At 50.4% G+C, this 17,959-nt stretch overlaps 1 protein-coding gene across 1 annotated transcript in view; it reads left to right on the top strand.

Moving 5' to 3' along the window:
- The first annotated feature begins 1,314 nt into the window (after positions 1 to 1,314).
- The window catches only part of LOC111835708 (phosphofurin acidic cluster sorting protein 2), a 47,621-nt gene continuing 30,976 nt past the window's right edge, over positions 1,315 to 17,959 (top strand). Inside the window, exon 1 of the mRNA XM_023796288.2 lies at positions 1,315 to 1,667. Coding sequence (XP_023652056.2) covers positions 1,441 to 1,667 — 227 coding nt within the window. The 5' untranslated portion in view covers positions 1,315 to 1,440. The remainder of the gene's footprint in view (positions 1,668 to 17,959) is intronic.

Below are 17,959 nucleotides of genomic sequence, written 5' to 3'. Positions count from 1 at the left end.
AAAATATGCTGTATATGGGCAAATACCATTTCCTGTCATCCGAAATCTCTGCTTACTGAGCTCATGTCTGAACGCTCAATGCGGCCATTGTTAAATATATCTAATATCCACTTCAAAATGTAAACATAATTTTCATGTGCTGGAAACCCAACCAAAATAGCTTTTCGTCTTTTTTTATTTTAACATTGGCGACAGGAAGAAGCCATTATGGTTTTCCTGACACAACTGGTGTCTGGTATTATAGCTGGAAAGAGACCAGTTACAACGGTGCTTCCGTTCCTGTGTGGTCCGCATGGCATGACTTGCGGCGCAGCCGAGCGCTGTATGTCAAGTCGTGTTTATGAAACACATCGGTGGAGTAACTTCCAAGGCACCGATTACAGTGCACTGTCATTTGCAGTTTTCTCTCGTACTGTAGCTGCATCCTTCATTATGCAGAAAAGCCTCCTGTCCGGTGGGGTTGGTGTGAGTATGGAAATAGGAGGATCAAGGGTTTTTCTGGCACGTAGCCAGTTGGTGTTATTGAAAAAAACGGAATTTAAATAAAACATTTACAAGATTCCCCAATTATTAGTCATTGTTGTTGTAAAAACTGCACTATGACCTATTTAGTTCTCGCTGCTACACCGCACAAAGGGGTGTGTGAGGCGCGAGGGAGGAGGCTCGGGCTGTTGCGCAATAGCACGCGCAAGTAGGGACTCGTCCCCATCTTCGGCGCTGCCGCGTGCGTGGCGTTACTGCGCTTCAGACTTATTTTACACAGATGTGACCTATTTAATGTCACTAAGAGAGTCGGCCGCTGTCTCCAGTGAACCCATCGAGCTGGAAAACAAATAATTAGGGGTAATATAATATAAGTCCGAAAAAAACAAGCGGATTATGTGATTTGGTCTTTTTTGGCTACATAGAAAATGTTTAACTTTGATAAACAAGGAACTAAAAATCAAACATTCGTGTACAGTAGTTCCGAATATGGTGTTGGTTTGCTCATCGTATTAACAGTTCTCTTTTCTCATTAAAAGCAATTAATGTAATGTAATTTACTTACACACTGCTGATCCCTGTCGATTATTTGCTACATTTTTACCACAGCATCTAAGTTAAATGTACAACAACCAGTAAAATTATTAGTTATAGTTTTTAAATTATTTTGTAAATATATTGTGGTTTGAGAAATACTATAGGCATTCCACACGAGATACTTGCTGTACTACGTAATAATTCGGGAATAAAAGAAAACAAATAAGCAGATAAACAAATGCAGGAGTGGCTCCCCCTGGCGGCTGATACGAGCCCGCTGGCAGTCCGGGAAGCCCCGCCCACCAGGGCTGGTTAGCGCCTCGCCTCTCCGCTTCGAGATGCGCCGCTTCGCCGGGGAGTGAAGGAGGGCGGTGAGTGTGCTGCCGATCGGCCAGCGTGAGCCGCGACCCGGCATAGGCGATGATGGCGGCCGCTGTGGACAGAGGAGGGGTTCGGGCCGCCTTCCTAAACCCTGGCAGCGGCGGTGGCGGCGGACCCGCTCCGGCGACCGTCCCGGCTGGACCCGGTGCGGGAGCGGGAGCCGGAGCCGCTGGCTTCGGTTCGAGCGGCTCTGGCCCGATACCCGTACCAATGAACCTTTTCGCAACCTGGGAAATAGATCGATCTTCTCCAAGCTGTGTCCCGAGGTAGAGTATAAATATTTTTTCCTGCATGCTGCTACTTTATTTTAATTGCACACTTCCGAGTCGCTGGTTACTTTTTGTGCAGAGTGGAGTTTTAATTTGCAGAGCATGTGCGGCTGGTAAATAACATGGGTGGGTTAGTCCCCTTGTCACATCCATAATCCGCCTGTCATTTCATTGTGTGCCTTTTCAGTTTCGGCAATGGACATCTTATTGTCCTTTGCTTAAAAACCCCGTCACTGCATGCTGTCGCTCTCACGGTTTATCATGTTTATAATGGATTTCAGTGTCTCTAGCTATGTGGGAATGTCTCTCCCGTTATAAATCCTTTCGAAGTACTTTGTAAACAATATACCCGCTGGATGCCAGGAAATATTGAACTGTGCCGTTCTTCAGCATTCTCTGGGAGTGTTTGTTGTTTTTTTGTACAGAAGGCAGGGCTGCCTTTTCTAACTATTTTTTCGTTAAAAATGGGATCCCGCAAAACTTTGTATCCTGTTCTGCCAGATCCCCATTCTCACGCCGCGGTGATGAACGTAGACGTTTTAAGTTAAAATTATTGAACAGCCCTTTAAGTAATTGAGCAATTTAGTAGCTGTAATTACTACGATGTCCTTAAGTGTAATAAACATCACCTGTCACGAGTGATTCTCTACTAGGAAGAGTTTTTTAAGTTCTTGGCATATTATGCTCAGATTGAAGTAATTTATGGTGAGTCAACCAGGAGATATTTTAGTATATTTCCATTTTTAGGTAGTAGTTATTGTACTGGTGTCTGGCGTCTTTGGCCATCTTTGGTTTACTCTAGTGTGTAGGTGAACTTTTGACATTCGAGCTGTTTAGAAGGTATCATCGATGGGATACGTAGTTTTGAACTGAATTAATTTTGAGTTACTTGGACTTTTCCGTGTTGACAACGGACTGATATAGGACTTGGTGGGTATTTCTTCCTTGAAGATGGTTGCATACCATCTGGCTGGGTAATGAGGGTTGAGTCTATTGTCCCGCGGTTGACAGGCACTTTGCGTTACGGCTCACGGGAGCATCCTTATTACAAAGCAATCTGCTTGGTAAAGTGCGGCTGTCTAAAAATCCAAGAGCAAATGTCAGGTGGATGAAATCAGAAACCCTTTGCATTTACCAAATGTCACGCTGTTTTAACAGAGAGGTATTTGCCGCGTGCTGAGGTTTTGTACACGCGATCCTTCCCCTCCACTCCAGTTTACGCTTTTCTGTGCCATTTCCAGTCTTCCGTTGACCTTAAAGCAGCTATTCCTGTAATAACGGATTCTGTTTCTTTCCATGGTGAAGGGTGGTTATTAAGAGAGAAGAAATGTGCTTTTATTGTCTGGATTTCCCTGGACTTTTGTGCGTTACCATCGCATAAAAAAAAGAACCGATATGTGTTTGTGGTATATTGGTTTAGTACACAATGCATTAATGCTATGGGTAATTCGGAAAGCGGACAGATTCATTTCATCCTATAAATATTACCATGTTTGTTTATTTGCTTGTTTGTCTATCTGTTTATTTGGTACTAGTCAGGTTAAGCAGAATCTTTAAATGCATTTGTTTACTTATAAAACAAATAAGCTACCTCAAGCTTATTTAAAGTTCCTTATTCAGCTGTACTGCTGAACTATTTCTGGGACTTGAACAGGCATACTGTTTGGTCCAGTTTAACTACAATGCTAGCGGCTTATCTGGGTTATCAGTCAGAAATTTCCTCCAGAGAGGGTAGGTCAATATTCTGTCGGTGTCATGAGTTACTCGCAATTTATTCTGCACAACACTTGGCGATCCCTCTAGGACTTCTCGGTGATCCCGTCGTAGCCAGCAAGACCTCCCCATCTGCGCAGTGCGCTCATTTCTGTCTTGGCCAACTCCTCTACCAACCCAGCCCCACGGGCCAAGGCTGCATTTTCTGGAAATTGGTGTGTGGGTATGTTAGCTGGCAGTATTTTACTATGCAGCCTGGGAGCGTTTCATGACATCGCAGTACAGAGGTGCACTTGAAGCGTCACGGCTCTGACCTCGTTGATGATCTACAGCTCCAGCCCTCACCTCACGTACCTCACCATAAACTCTTGACGGGTGTCTCAACCAGCATGTTTTCTTTCTACCTAGAAAAGTTCCTGCGCGGCAAAAGACGCCATCTGTCAGCACACATACCTGGCCATCTTTCTGTCTAAGATCCCCACCAGCATCACACACAAAGCCCTGTCTTTTGATGTCTATGATGACCGTGATGATGTCATGGGAACTTTTTGCTAAGCCTGTCAGTTAAGGTGCCCAAATGTTGATCACCACAGTGTTTGGTTCCAGGCAAAATCTGACCTTTTCTGGCAGTGGGTGGGAACGTGATCTGTCATGCACGTCAGTGGAAGGTGGTTGATTGACTCGAGCATATGACCAATCTGGAAGACTGTATAATCTGTTACTATCTGTTATTGGATTTTAATTGGTTGGCAGCTCTCGCTAGGTTCGATGGCCGGCATGTTAATGGGGTCATGTGGTGTTTGGCCAGTCAAAGAGACAGAGCATGGGATAGGAAGGATGAGGGGTGCAATACCAGTCAAAAACTGCGCGTGCCAAGCCACCTACCACGTTACGTCACATGACCTGGCCACCTGACCTAAGCACAGTAGAAATTAGTTTTGGAGGAGTTTGACAGGAGAGTGAAGGAAAAGCGGCCAATGAGGGCTCAGCATATGTGGGAACTCTTTCAGGATAGGTGGAAAAGCATCCCAAGGGGCCATCTCATGAAATAGGTGTGGATGAAACATAGGGTCAGCATGTCCCTGGAGCAATTAGGGTTAAGGGCCTCGGTCAGGAGCCCAATGGTGGCATCACTCTGCCAACCGAAGGATTTGAACCAGCAACCTTCTGGTCCCAATCCGCACAGCCTGCCCCTCCAACAAATTATTTTTCTTTTAATACTTTTTTGGTTAGTGCATAATTCCATATGTTATTGTATAGTGCTGATATCTTTTCTAAAATGTAGAGAATAGAACAATTAAGCCTTTCCATGGGTGGGTGTGTCCAAACTTCTGACTGGCACTGCACATGTGAAAAAGCTAATCTCAGCTAATGTGACCCATAGAGGGACCTGGGTTGAGGTCCCAGACAGTTTCTCCAAGAGCAGCTTGCGGAGGGTTTGCATTTGTCACCCACTATTGCTCAGAGTTCTCCATAATACCTCCAGCCCTGGGATTCTGGGCTATCCAGCTAAAATGGATCTTATCACGCACTAACCGGCTGCTACCGTGCTCGTCTGTGATGATATTAGGGTGAGTTGTTTCTAATATTGTAACGTCGCTTCTAGATCCTTCTTTTGGGACAATTATGTCAATAAAGGCACTTGATAAAAAGCATCCCTTACTGGTGGGGACTTTGTGACACATGCGGCTTAAGAAAGATGAAATAAACAGGCTTTTAACTGCTTGCTGATTGCACCAGAAAGATCCGGCTCTTGCCCATAGCCAATTACATTATAAATGTGTAGATCTGAACTACCCCCCCCCCCCCCGACCCCCCGCCCCGGATGATCAGTCGTCTTTGATGCCTTTGTTCATCCCGGACAGCTTAGTGGCTGCCCCGAGACCCTTTGAAACTGATTAAGATGGAGCGAAGGAGAGCAGTAACACCAGCCGTATCGCCGTGAGGTGTCACCCCTCCTCACTCCTTCGGGGTGGGTGGGAGGGGGGTGGGGGTTCTGTGGAGTTTTGTTTATTGCTTTTTAATGACTGTGCCAGCCTTATTGTGATTTGTAGGATCATAACCCGGGATTCTCCGAGTTCCAAGCTCATACGTCATGCTCCTGTTAGGCGCTTTAAGGGCGGGGTGGGGTGGGGGGGGGGGATCCAGCCCAGGGACATGCTGGGTATACCATTGCTCGGGTAATGGGAAAGGGCCCCCACCCACACATCTGCCCTGAGCACTGAGAGATGAAAGTGCTGGAGATTGTCCAGAGAAGCTTATCATGAAAAAAAAAACAAATTACAGTTCATTTTAGCTCTGCCTATTCTTCAGCTGGCTCTTCTTACCCATCTATCCATCCATCCATTCATCCTCCATACCCATTTCTCCATGATATGATGCGTTATGAGGTCATCAGGGGCTAGAAGCCTGTCCCAAACAGCACAGAGAACTCTGCCTGAGTCCATCACCCAGATCCTTCTAGGTTTTTTAGTTACATTTCATATTTGACCATATTCACTGTGCAGAGTTAGACGCCGTTTCCACCTTGGGCACCTTTAACGGCCGTTTGATTGCTGCTCCTCTGCGTTCTGTCTTTACAGCATCTTTGTCTTAAGACACGTGACAGGATTTAAGCCCAAGAGCCTGACGCCGTTTAAGGCTTCGCCTGTAAGCCGTTTACCAGGTTAGGTGAACCTCGCTGAACTGGCCTTGAAGGACCTCTCTGCAGTTTTCACATTAAGTGGAGAAGTGCTGGTTATACCATTCTTCTGAAATGGATGAAGAATCCAGAAAATGGAAGTGAATGCTTTTAAATTCAATTAAGTTAATATTGTATTTGGGCCAGGACATTTCAGGATTTGGCAGGACAGACAGATCCACGTGTCAGGCTAAGTGAGCAAAGGCAACATCCAAGATGGAGCAGCACACAGCCATAGGGAAACCATGCAGCACTTTTAGTCTACATCCTTAACGATTAATAACCAATCAGCAATGTGTGGAGGGACTGTTTCCTAGCCCCCAGTACTTCCATGCTTACCCCCCAGCCTCACGGAAATATAGCTGGTACCAGTGCTGGCCCAAACCACCCTCAGGCTGGAGCTGGGAGGAAGTCTAGCGACGGCCAGACCACAGGCGATCGTGACACTGCACGCACTGGCGAGACACTACCCCAAGACATAGTGACACTGCATCAGATCCTTGGCCTGCTCCTTAACAGCCACTCCCCCTGCTGGCCATCTCCGTGAACTGAAAGCCGTACGCTTTGGGGTTATCGAAGGCCGGCTGGGCCTTATCAGCCTGATCTTGGCTGCCGTTCCTGCCCAGCCCCTGCGACGGGCCGCCACTCTGCTTTTCCTCCCCTCTCGCCAGCGCCGAATACAATAACTCGTTGTGTACATATTTAAATAAAAAAAAAAAAAAGGAAAAGTGATGACGATGGCAGCCCTGGGGCAGATGGCTCAGCGCCCGGGACTCTGCCCGCCCGCGTTCTGATTCATTGGATCGTATCTGCTGCTGGTGCCTCGCATGGGGGAGGGCTGCTGTGCCCCCACCGCACCTCAACCCCTGTGGGCTCGCAGGCCTTCGAACGGGACCAGGGGGGGGGGCATGCGGCATTGCAGAGAAATTGATTTTTTTTTTCTCCTTGTGTGAGTGCGCTTACTTTTTGAAGAGGTTTCAGCAGTTTAACTTTCCTCTAGTTTCAGGGTGTGATGTGAGGCGAGCCCAGAGGGGGACGAGTGAGTCCCAAATCAGAGCCATGTGTTCACTTCTGCCTCGGGGCGGGGGGTGGGGGGGATAGAGGTCTAAAGGTCTGCTGAAGAACGTCAAAAAAATGCCAAGAGGAGGCGGGATGTTCTCTGAGGTTCGGTTGGGACCAGTTTGGGGGAATCGTGCTGCATTTGGTGGGTAGGATTCTCCGTGCCGCCGCTTCTGACTGCGGTCCGGGCAGACGTGGGGGTCACTGTGCGGAACGCGAGGCTGCGTGAGCCCCGGGGGCATCTAACAATCGCCGACACTACGGATTCCGTAAGGCAGTTTGTCCCGGTCAGAGCCGGTGTGTCATCGGAGCACGGCCCGGGAAGCGGATTCCCATGGCGCCCCCTGCTGAACAGCGGTAGAACGTCCCCTTACCACTTAACGCCATCTGTCACGGCCCGCAGTCCCTCTGCTGTGACCGTCTGACGTGCCGTCCCTCTGCGGCTGCTCCTCTTGCCGTACTCCTCTTAAAACCGCACGTGGGACAGCTTGGTATTTTTCTTTAAATTTTTATATCTATATTTTTCCATTCTAATACTTTTTCCTAAACTATTTTCTTTTTTTTCCTTTCTTCCCAGTAAATTAATCAGAGCAACTGTATAACCAAGACAAAGCAATTTCCCTTTGGGATTAATAAAGTTCTTTGAATCTTGAATCTTTGTCGAAGGCTCGGTCCACGTGGCAGCGGGCCCACAGCATGCTGAAGTTATGGTAATGACCTCTATGACGCCCCCTGCAGGCTGGTTTGAGGTAGTTGGTTCAGTGAGGACTCTAATGCTCTGGTCCAGCATGTCTTTGGATGAGAATGTGCACTGACTGTGGGCGGGGCCATTAAGCTGCAGATATCTCCCCCGGGAACTTAATGTACACACCCTCCCCAGTCATGGGATACTTACTTACTTATGAGGGAAAACGCAAACGTTCCTATTCAGTTCTTTTTTTATACATTACGCTTCCCCACACTGTCGCTCCGAAGCACCAGACTTTTACAAGATTCAGAGTTGAATAAAATATGTTTAATGGTTAGCACTGAAATAAAAAGTATCAGGAATCTGCCTGCGTTGTTGTGGAATTTGATGGGATCTTTCTGTTTTTGCCAGTAACTATTCAGTGTTTGTGGTCTTTACTCGAGTGGAAAGTAATTTATCTCTTGGGTCTTCACCCTCAATGACAGTCCGACTCATTTCTGCTCTGATCTGGGGGCCGTGGGTCCCCCGCTCGATGGTGTCATGCCGACTCGGAGACATGTCACCTTTATCTCCTTCGGCTTCTTCCATTGTCTCCGCCTGTGACCATAAACAGTTTTGAGTTTTTCATATAAATGTGAAGAGAAATCTGAGGTTTTTTGGCGAGTGATTTGTTTGAATGTGTCTTTGCCAGGTTCCACAATAAACCGCCCCACCCTCCGTCATCTTTGGTACCGTCTGCACTCAAGATGCCCCCCCCCTTTCAGACTTAAGGCATCTGTGGTTTGTAGTGGTTTTGTTTTTCCTGTCTTTTAGCTGCCCACAGAAGGCTGACGTATTTGCTGAACAATCAGAGTGAGATGTTAAGGGATAAAGGGCCTAAAATTCTTTTCCAGGACGCAGTCCCCCCCCCCCCACCATAACAAATTAATCCATCTTGCAAAGAACATCTTCATTCCCCCCCCAATCTTAATCAAGTTTGTCCAGCTGTGTCTGGTCAGTGTTTAGGGGCGTAAGATTAGCAGGGCGGCTGTTGGGATGGGGGCAGGGGTGGGGGGATGGGGGCAGGTTGTTAGTCCCTCAAATAAGGTAACAACTGAGTCGTTGGTTTGGCGGAGTTTTGGTTGCCACTTGAAAAGCCCCTTCAAGGTGACCTGGCATTTTGGGGTCAGATATTTTCCATTCTGTGGAATTCAAGGGTTTATATAAGGGGTGGGGCCACAAGGGCAAAAAGCTGATTGGCCCCTGGAGAAGCCCATCCCCTGTCACTCAGTGATTCAACACATCATTGGCTAATGATAAGGTTAGGCCCGTGGCACCGCGACAGGGATCTCTCCTGTACACGCTCTCCGAGTTGCACGCCTTCCACTATCGACCGATCTGTTTACTGTTAATCACCTGCTGTTTAACGATTCGGAAAGGCCATCCGTCATTTTGACAGACCATGAAAAAACATCTCCTCCTCAAGTGGTGTTTATTTCAGCCACTCGGAATCCGCGTCCAGTGTGATAGGATAGCGCCATTACTGGGTGGTTTTGAGGGCAAATGTTACAATCTGGATGCTGGTAAGTCAGCATGCGATAAGTAAACCAAAGGCCAAGGTGACTTTTAAACACTTTTTTAATGCTTTAAACTCACATGGTTTAACCCTCTCGTTGGGTTCGTTCGTTAATGGTGGGTGTGAAATTCTAGGCTTAAAGAGGCTCCGGCTGGGTCTCAAACTCCAAGCCCAGAGATCATCATTTTCAAGGAGGGTTTGTGCTGTTAGTTTTGCCCCATTGGGTCACATGGCCTTGGCTGGCTAATCGGAGAGGCCTGGCGGAAGCTCCTGGGGATAATCGCCTCTGTCAGGCTGCCCTGCAGCTGTTACCATGGCACTGTTACCATGGAAGCAGCAGCCGAACCCTGAACCGGGATCCGTATCCCCCGTGACTGTGGCAAGTGACCGACCCCCTACATTCCTCGTCCTTCCATGGGGGGGGGGTGCCCCCCCTCATGACTCCCGAACTTCCTGTTCCTTTGCCCCACAGGGTCATGCTGACCCCCGTACCATAGCTGGGGGCCTCTTTAATTCCGGCCTGTAAGGAAACGCGATCAGGCATCCAGTTAATGTGCTCTGCATGCTAGGGGCCTTGGGGGGGGCGGGGGGGAGTCTGGCTTCCGCTTAGAGAGTGCGAGAGATGTCTCTTGTGTGGCTCGTGAGCTCAGAGGAGGCACGGTGAGCTTGTGATATTTTTGTCTGAGGGTCTTTGCTTGTCATTAGCCACACGCTGGCAGGTCTCTCTCTGACCCGAAGCCCTGCCATCAGAAGCCGCCTCCGGTCACCTTCACCCCTGGGAACGCAGCCTGGCTCACTGGCCGAGTCACCTGCCGTTTCGCCGGCAGCCCTGGCACGCTAAGTGTTTTACCAGCCCAGACACCAGCATGTGCTGTGGTTATGTATCCACATTTCCGCCAGGCACCAATAGGAGCCCAGAATGGGCTCAACTTTTTATTAACTTGTAGAATTTTTACACTTGAGATATATAAGTTTCAGATGCATTTGGTGAAAAATGTATCTGGGCGTCGTGTGTTGCTCTGCAGGGTGGGACACTGTGCCTCTGACCGGAAGGTTGTTAGTTCAAATCCCAGGGTTGGCAGTGATTTTACTGCTGGGCCCTTGATCAAGGCCCTTAACCCTCAGTTGCTCCAGGGACCCTGCTTTCAATAGTATGCTGCATTGGATAAAAATGTCTGCTTGGTATTTTAAATATATGTGATTAATAATCAGTAATGGTTTCCCAGAATGCACCCCTGCCGGCCCTGTAATACCAGGCTAACAGAACAAGTCAGGCCTGCTCTTCCTCTGGAAGGCCTCCTCCCTGGCCCGTGCTCACAAGTCAGGCCTGCTCTTCCTCTGGGAGGCCTCCTCCCCGGGCCGCACTCACAAGTCAGGCCTGCTCTTCCTCTGGGAGGCCTCCTCCCCGGGCCGCACTCACAAGTCAGGCCTGCTCTTCCTCTGGGAGGCCTCCTCCCCGGCCCGTGCTCACAAGTCAGTCCTGCTCTTCCTCTGAGAGGCCTCCTCCCCGGCCCGTGCTCACAAGTCAGGCCTGCTCTTCCTCTGGGAGGCCTCCTCCCCGGCCCGTGCTCACAAGTCAGGCCTGCTCTTCCTCTGGGAGGCCTCCTCCCCGGCCCGTGCTCACAAGTCAGGCCTGCTCTTCCTCTGGGAGGCCTCCTCCCCGGCCCGTGCTCACAAGTCAGGCCTGCTCTTCCTCTGGGAGGCCTCCTCCCCGGCCTGAACTCAGAAGTCAGGCCTGCTCTTCCTCTGGGAGGCCTCCTCCTCGGCCCGTGCTCACATGCTGGCGGTGGGGGTGGCCTTTATTATTCAGGGCCGTGTGCTGTGGCTGACTCCCCTGGGAGAAACCTCTATCTCGCCGGGCCACACCTGGCCCCCGCACACCTGGCCCCACCCTCCTGGCCCCATGCACCTGTTTTTCCCACAGGGAAGTCAGCATCCGCGTCAACTGGGCTGTGTCTGTCTGGCCAAAGCACTCAGTGAGTCACTTCCTGTCTCCCAGGGCTGGTTCGAGGGGCGGCGCGTGAACTATGACAGTGACAGAATCCCTTTCCTTTTAACCTGTTTATTCTTTAAGAATAACTCTCGCTGAGTCAAAAGGAAATGGATGTTTGTAACCTGATACCTGTGAAAAATATGCACTTAAGTGCATATGAGGTCACATGGACGCCATTATAATGTGCCGCAGAGAAACATCGTCCCGTTAATCAGGAGTGAGCTGAGATTGGGCCTTTAACGGCTAAGGTGTGGTGGAGAATCCGGCCATTTATCTTCAGCGGGGGGGGGGGGGGGGTGTTTCTGCCGAGAAACAGCCTCCGCCCGCTTATCCCCCCCCCCCCCCCCCCAATGTGCTGTGACACCTGCTGCTTTAGTCAGCTGTCATGAGGTCTCATTTTACCCCCCCCCCCACAGTGAAAAACCCATAACTGATATCACCATGGGGGATAGTATTATTGCACAATTAATACTCACCCCCCCCAGTCCTGGGCCTGTTGCCTGTGTTTAAGGCCTGTTCTAAAGGTCGTTCTGACAAAAACATTTATGCTGTGTTAAAACTTAGCGTCTGGTCGTTAGCCTGGTGGGCCCCCCTGTGCAGTCCGCTGTGGTCGCCCAGAGACTTTCGGCATTTCCTGCTTTAATTTGCTGTCGTTGCACTTTTCTCATTTACCACCTGGGGGACTTTGGGCAGCCCCCTCCCCCCCCCCCCCCCAAAAAAAAATAAAGAAAATAGGCGTCTATCTTAAAATGTTTACATGTCTGTTTAAAAAGACCATAAAGGATACTGTATCTCCACATGCACAATGTAAGATTGTAAATTATAAATCTGCTAACTGGCCGTGTCAGGGGTGTCCTGTTCTGTAACAAATTCCCTTTCATTTGCTAAACATCCTACTATCTGGGACGCCAGCCGCAGTTTTGTCCGTCGACGTGTTTACACAGCTCCATATGCACTGAAGAAGCCCAGATCCGGCTTATCTGGCAGGCTGTCCCATTTGTGACGTGCATTTGTGACCTTTTGGTCCCAGTTCTATGGACCCTCCCCCACCTGAAGGGACCACGCACATACCCACAGCAGGGCAGCGGCCTGTAATCGGGTTTATTTTCAGCCGCCCCCTCCCCCGAAGAGGACAAAGCCATGATCTAATGGTCCGCATGTCGAATATGTGGACACTTAAATCCCCCCCCTCCTACAGCCAGTCCGTCACCCACAGCATAGAGTGTCTCTGTGGTCCTTCCTTATCTTGCCTGCGGGAGGCGCCATTCAGCTGGCCTCAGGTTTCTGTAATTATCTCTCCTTAAAAAGGTCTACTTTTTAAAAATTGTACTGACAGTATTTTTGTATATTCGCCCATTTTTATTTGTCAGACAAAACACCGGCTGTTGAGTCTCGATCACCCGAAACGCTCCGTTGTTTACCTCTAACGGATTCCTCCTGCTGGCCGATCCTTCCCAGTGTGTTTTGAGATGTCCGTGCTGCTCCCTGAACGTTTATTGTTAGGAATTCCAGCTGTCGGCAGCACCAGATAGCCGAAGACGTCCTCCGTGTGAGCCGGGCCTCCATTGGCTGTTGCTAATGCACACCCGGCAAGGGGGCGGGGCTTGCCCTGGCATGGCGATCCAGCCGGCTTTACACGACGTCTGCCCTCCTTATTTACAGTGGTCCGGCTCTTTTCCTTCCCTGTTAAGTGTGGTTTCCCATAAGCCCCCGGTGGCAGGGTTCACCTTCCTGGGTTTTCTGAGCCGCCATTGTTCTCCGTCTTACCTCCGCAGCGGCTGGACCAAGGACTCTCGGCGGATGTTTGGATTTGGTGTCTCCTTGGGTTTTCTGCATGCTCAGGCTCTGGACAGCTTCCAAGAGCATCGGTCAAGGGACGACCCATGGGGTGAGGAATGTAGCTGTCACAGCAATAAAGCTCTGACCCAGATCTAAGCCCCGCCCCCCTGCACCTCTTTCATCCCCCTGAGGCATCCTCCAAGCCTTCCTCGCGGAGCGATTGTTTTCTAACAAGATGTTCAGTGAACCTCCAGACATGGAGCGTATCATTGAGAATTGGGGGGGGGGGAGCAGAGATGCTCCTAGGGGGGTTAGGGAAGATGACTGTGGATCCACTCAGTTCCAGATCCATCCATTTTATGTATTTGATCTGTTCCTGTTGCCCAGTGAAGAGCTTGATGATCAGGTGATGACTTGAACTGGGTGTGGCCTGTATCGAGCCCATCTATGTATTTAAATATGTCTGGTGTGGCCCAGGATCCCAAAGGGTCGATTTGGGAATTACTGATCCAGATCCGTAAGGTCAGACTAACAGTAATATCAAGTTCCCTGTCTAAATACTGTCGTAAGAACTTCACAGAGCGGAGGCTGGGGCAGGACGCGCGGCTGGTCCCTGTAGCGATGGGCTTGGTGAGGGACGGACAGAAACAATGCTTCGGAGTGCATTCCCCACCCCCCTCGCTGTCTTTCTTGATCCTGACTCAGGAATTTCCTGCTCGCCGTCTGCCAGTAGACACTGTGGAGCTGTTTGCTTCCAGGCCTTTCTGCGCCGGCCATTGCCTGGATACGCTTGGAGGAAATTATAATATTATGGGATCTACCGTGGACATTCGGAGCGCCGCACTGTCACGTGTCTCACTCCCCCCGTCCAAACTAGTCACCTGACTCTCACTGCAGATGGTTCTTCTGCAGAAATCCACCCCACAATGGACCTGACCTTCTGCAACATCTGCATTAGTTTCTGTGACTAACTGGCCAGAACATAACGCATTATTACTCTCTACATCAGCATGTCCAGCGGCTTTCAGTCGCAAAGCCTGAGAATCGGCTTGCCACGAATCTAATTCGTCTGAACCCAGCGTCCCCCTTTCTGTACCTGCCGGCACCCGGCCCAGTGCTGTGAGCCCTTTGGATCTGACACATTTATCATCCCCCGTCTCCTCAGTTAAACAGAGGCTGCCAGCCGTCTGTTCTCCTGAATAGTGATGCGTAGTGAATTTATGGGCAGCGGTCTGCTTCTGCTGCAACTTCCGCAGCGTGAGAGGGATGCTGTGACAGAAAAGTCCATGTTATAGAAAGGAAGAGTTTCCAATGTCCATCTGTCTAGTTTAGGGATAAAGAGCCATTTTACATCTCAGATCCTACCATTACTCATACATCTAAATTCAGGTCCTGAAGCTGAAAACTGACCAATGAGGTGTTTAGAGACATCTCGGTCAGGCTCTGTCTCTCTTGACCAATGAGGTATTGAGAAACATCAGGCTCTGTCCAGCGGGGTCTCTTCGGTGGAATTACCTCCATCCTTGCCCTTCTTTGAAACCTGCTTCACGCTGTCAGAGCTGGTTTTTATCTTTTTATCTCTCTTCTTTGAAGAGGGCAGAGGTGATGCCCTCCATGGGGTTTTTGCTGTGTACCTCACAGGCTGGCGGTTTGGCCGCTCTTACCTAGAAACTCAGCCGTCAGTGCTTCCTGTAGACAGTCGCAGGGATGTTGTATGTCAGTGCTTCCTGTAGACAGAGTCGCAGGGATGTTGTATGTCAGTGCTTCCTGTAGACAGAGTCGCAGGGATGTTGTATGTCAGTGCTTCCTGTAGACAGAGTCGCAGGGATGTTGTATGTCAGTGCTTCCTGTAGACAGAGTCGCAGGGATGTTGTATGTCAGTGCTTCCTGTAGACAGAGTCGCAGGGATGTTGTATGTCAGTGCTTCTGTGGATGATGGTCTGCAGTGGCCTCCCTGCCTGATCCCCCACCCTCAGCATGGTTGTAGTGACAACTTGTGGGCAGTGGGGGGCCCCCAAATCCCAGGCGGCCCACGCAAACATATGGTTCGACTGGTCATAATGTGGACCCATTATGTGTCTCTACTGATATCATTGTGGTTCCATTTTGGCAGTTTTTCTTATTAGCGCCGTCTGTAGTCACAACGATGGCCTGTTGTTCGGGACGGAGCCCATTTGTCTGGGGACTGAGCACCTGCGTGGGGCCCTTCCCACGCGGTGACGCCGCTCCGGGCTGCTGGGCCCTCACGCACGGGGGGTGACGGGGGGGGGGGGGGGAGGGCAATCTGCTTTAGGCGCGAGCTTATCTCAGGAAGCAGCTGTCTCGTCCTGGCGGGGAAGGGGCCCGCTGCTCTCCGAGCAAGACGGGGCAGGTTGTATTCCCCGGGGGGGGTGGGCACAAAGACGCCGCATTAAACACATTACGGGTCTCTTAAGTTAAGGCCTGTATTAGATAAGCGGATGGGGGGCCAGTGGGAGAATATGCCTCCTGCTTGTACCCAAAGATAAATCTCAAATCATTTGAGCTCAGCGGGATCATAATTGTGATTTGGCCAGGAAGTAGAAAGTGTTTTGCTTTTATTTATTTTTATTATAATTTTTTAACACAAAGTGTTTGCTGGTGGCACTTACCCCTTGTCGGGGGCCCTACATCAGCTGGGGCCCGAGGCTGCCCATGTGCCACAGTGACCAGAAGGGGTGCCTTTGTGGGGGGGGGGCTGTCACATCACCTGCTTCTGCTTCACGAGGTCCGGCACCTGCGTGCTTTTCAGCTGTAGATTATGGGGGGGGGGGCACCACCCCTATGCTGGGTTCATTTATGATCCGTCACTCAAGATCAGAGTCTCTGGGGGAGTCCTGAGCTGTGTCACCGATCCGCAGAGCAATTCAAGTGGAAGATGTGCTTTGTCACCAGGATGGGGGGGGAGGTGTAGTAGCTGTGCGGAGCGGCAGGGAGAGGAGCTGAGTGCATGAAAAATGAAAAGTAGACCTGTGCAAGCGACCAGTGCTGGCCATCCAATAGCGTGATAGCCTGTGAGATCAAGAACCATGACTGGCCTCATCACCATCAACTTCAGACGGTGGCCAAAGACCCTGGGACTCTGGGATGGATGGATTTCATGTTTGTAATATTCTGTCACAGACTTGATGTCCTGGCTGCTGCACTTTAATGACGTAAAAGGTTGTTATGAGCTGTTAACGATGTGAGAATGCGTGGTGGGTGGGTTCTCTGGGCTCGCCCCCCCAGGCATGGCTCTGCACGGCCCGGATCTTCCCATGAGCCTCGTGGGGTCCCGAGTTTCTCCCCATAAGGGGGAGTCCTGCTGGGTTTTAATGCTTCCTGCTTTTCGCTGTGGGCTGGTTTTCACCTCTTGGACCTGATCCTGATGGCTTATAAGTCATCCAGGAAACCACAGACCGCGACCCCCCCCCCCCCCCCGGCCCAGCCTGGTCCCCACCCCTCCCCGCTGGCAGCAGTTATCGCAGAGCCGGGCGCGTGCCTTGCAGTCTGTCCACCACTCTCACATGTGCTGGGGGTGTCTGCGTCTGCGGGCGGGTGTGAGAACCTGCAGACTGGGTGTGGGGGGTCCAGGGGGCCGGGCTGCAGGGTGGACCCAGTAAGTTGCCTTTTCCTTCTGTGTTTTTTCTCTACTCTTCTTTCTGTCTATTTTCTTCTCCCCCTTAAAACAGGCAAATGTGTGGCCACCTGCCTCAGACCAGCATATATTTAAGGCCTTAAGACGGCCTCTTAAATGTCTGCCGCTTCACCCCCCCCCCCCCCCCAGTTTGGCTTGTGGTCTTTGTGGACTTGTTCATTTAAACCCTTAAGGTTTATTTTAGTTCCTTTATATCCCAGAATTATAAATAAATGTAAAGGAACATGTGTGGCACTGCTGCCCGTCCACAAACGCCGCTTTGGGAGTAGCTTGTTCCGGTCTGTCGGTTCTGGGGCCTTAATCCCCTTTGTAACCAGCAGAAAATGCAGCCTCTCGGCGGGGCGAGGCCTCCGAGGAGCACCTCGGCAAACAATGGCCCCCATGGAGACCCTGCTCCCCCCCCCCCCCCCCCAAGGAATTTTCCTGCCCGTATGAAATATTCAGCAACACTGTCTTTTAAACAAGCAGCAGCTTTATCCGGAGTCAATAATTCAGGGAGTTGCGCTGTCACTCCTGCGGCCGCCGCATTTACCGCCAGAGGAAGGGACCGTCCGGGTTCGAGACCCCACTGTAAATGAACAAAAATATCATAGAGACATGTACGCATACACATGTATAAATGAAGTGAAATGACCATGCTTTTATGCAGGCCCCTGTGTGGGAGTTTTTATGAAGGAGAGGTAGAGGAGGGGGCAAAAGAAAAATGAATAAAGACAGGATGAAAAAGGGGTCATATGGTATTTTCCTCCCTAAGGATCCAGTGGCGCTTCTCTCCTTCGTAGGACCATGTCCGCACTGCTACCGTGGACCACTGAACAGGACAGCTCGTTCCCTTTGTGCGCCACCCCCCCCCCCCCCCGGCTTTGCCAGGCACTTCCAGTTGGAGTATGCCCCCATAGCCCGAGACGAGCATCGTGCCGCCGTGAGATGAAAAAGCATTCGCACTAGGCCCACTGGAACTTTCTAGAACACAATGTCCTCTTGATATCCTCGTCTCCTCTCATTTACTTTGCACTGGCCAGCTAGAGTGGAATGTCCCCCCCCCCCCCCCCCCCATAAGATGGATCACACCGTGACAGAGGGATTGTAAACACTCCACCTCTGTCCTGTGTCGCTGCCAAACGAATCGGGGACCCCCCCCACTCTTGGGCACGAGAGCCGATCTGC

This window comes from Paramormyrops kingsleyae, chromosome 3, assembly GCF_048594095.1.
Source record: "Paramormyrops kingsleyae isolate MSU_618 chromosome 3, PKINGS_0.4, whole genome shotgun sequence".
Lineage (NCBI taxonomy): Eukaryota > Metazoa > Chordata > Actinopteri > Osteoglossiformes > Mormyridae > Paramormyrops > Paramormyrops kingsleyae.
The sequence above is the reverse complement of the archived record's forward strand: the minus strand, read 5'-3'. Positions and strand labels throughout refer to the sequence as shown.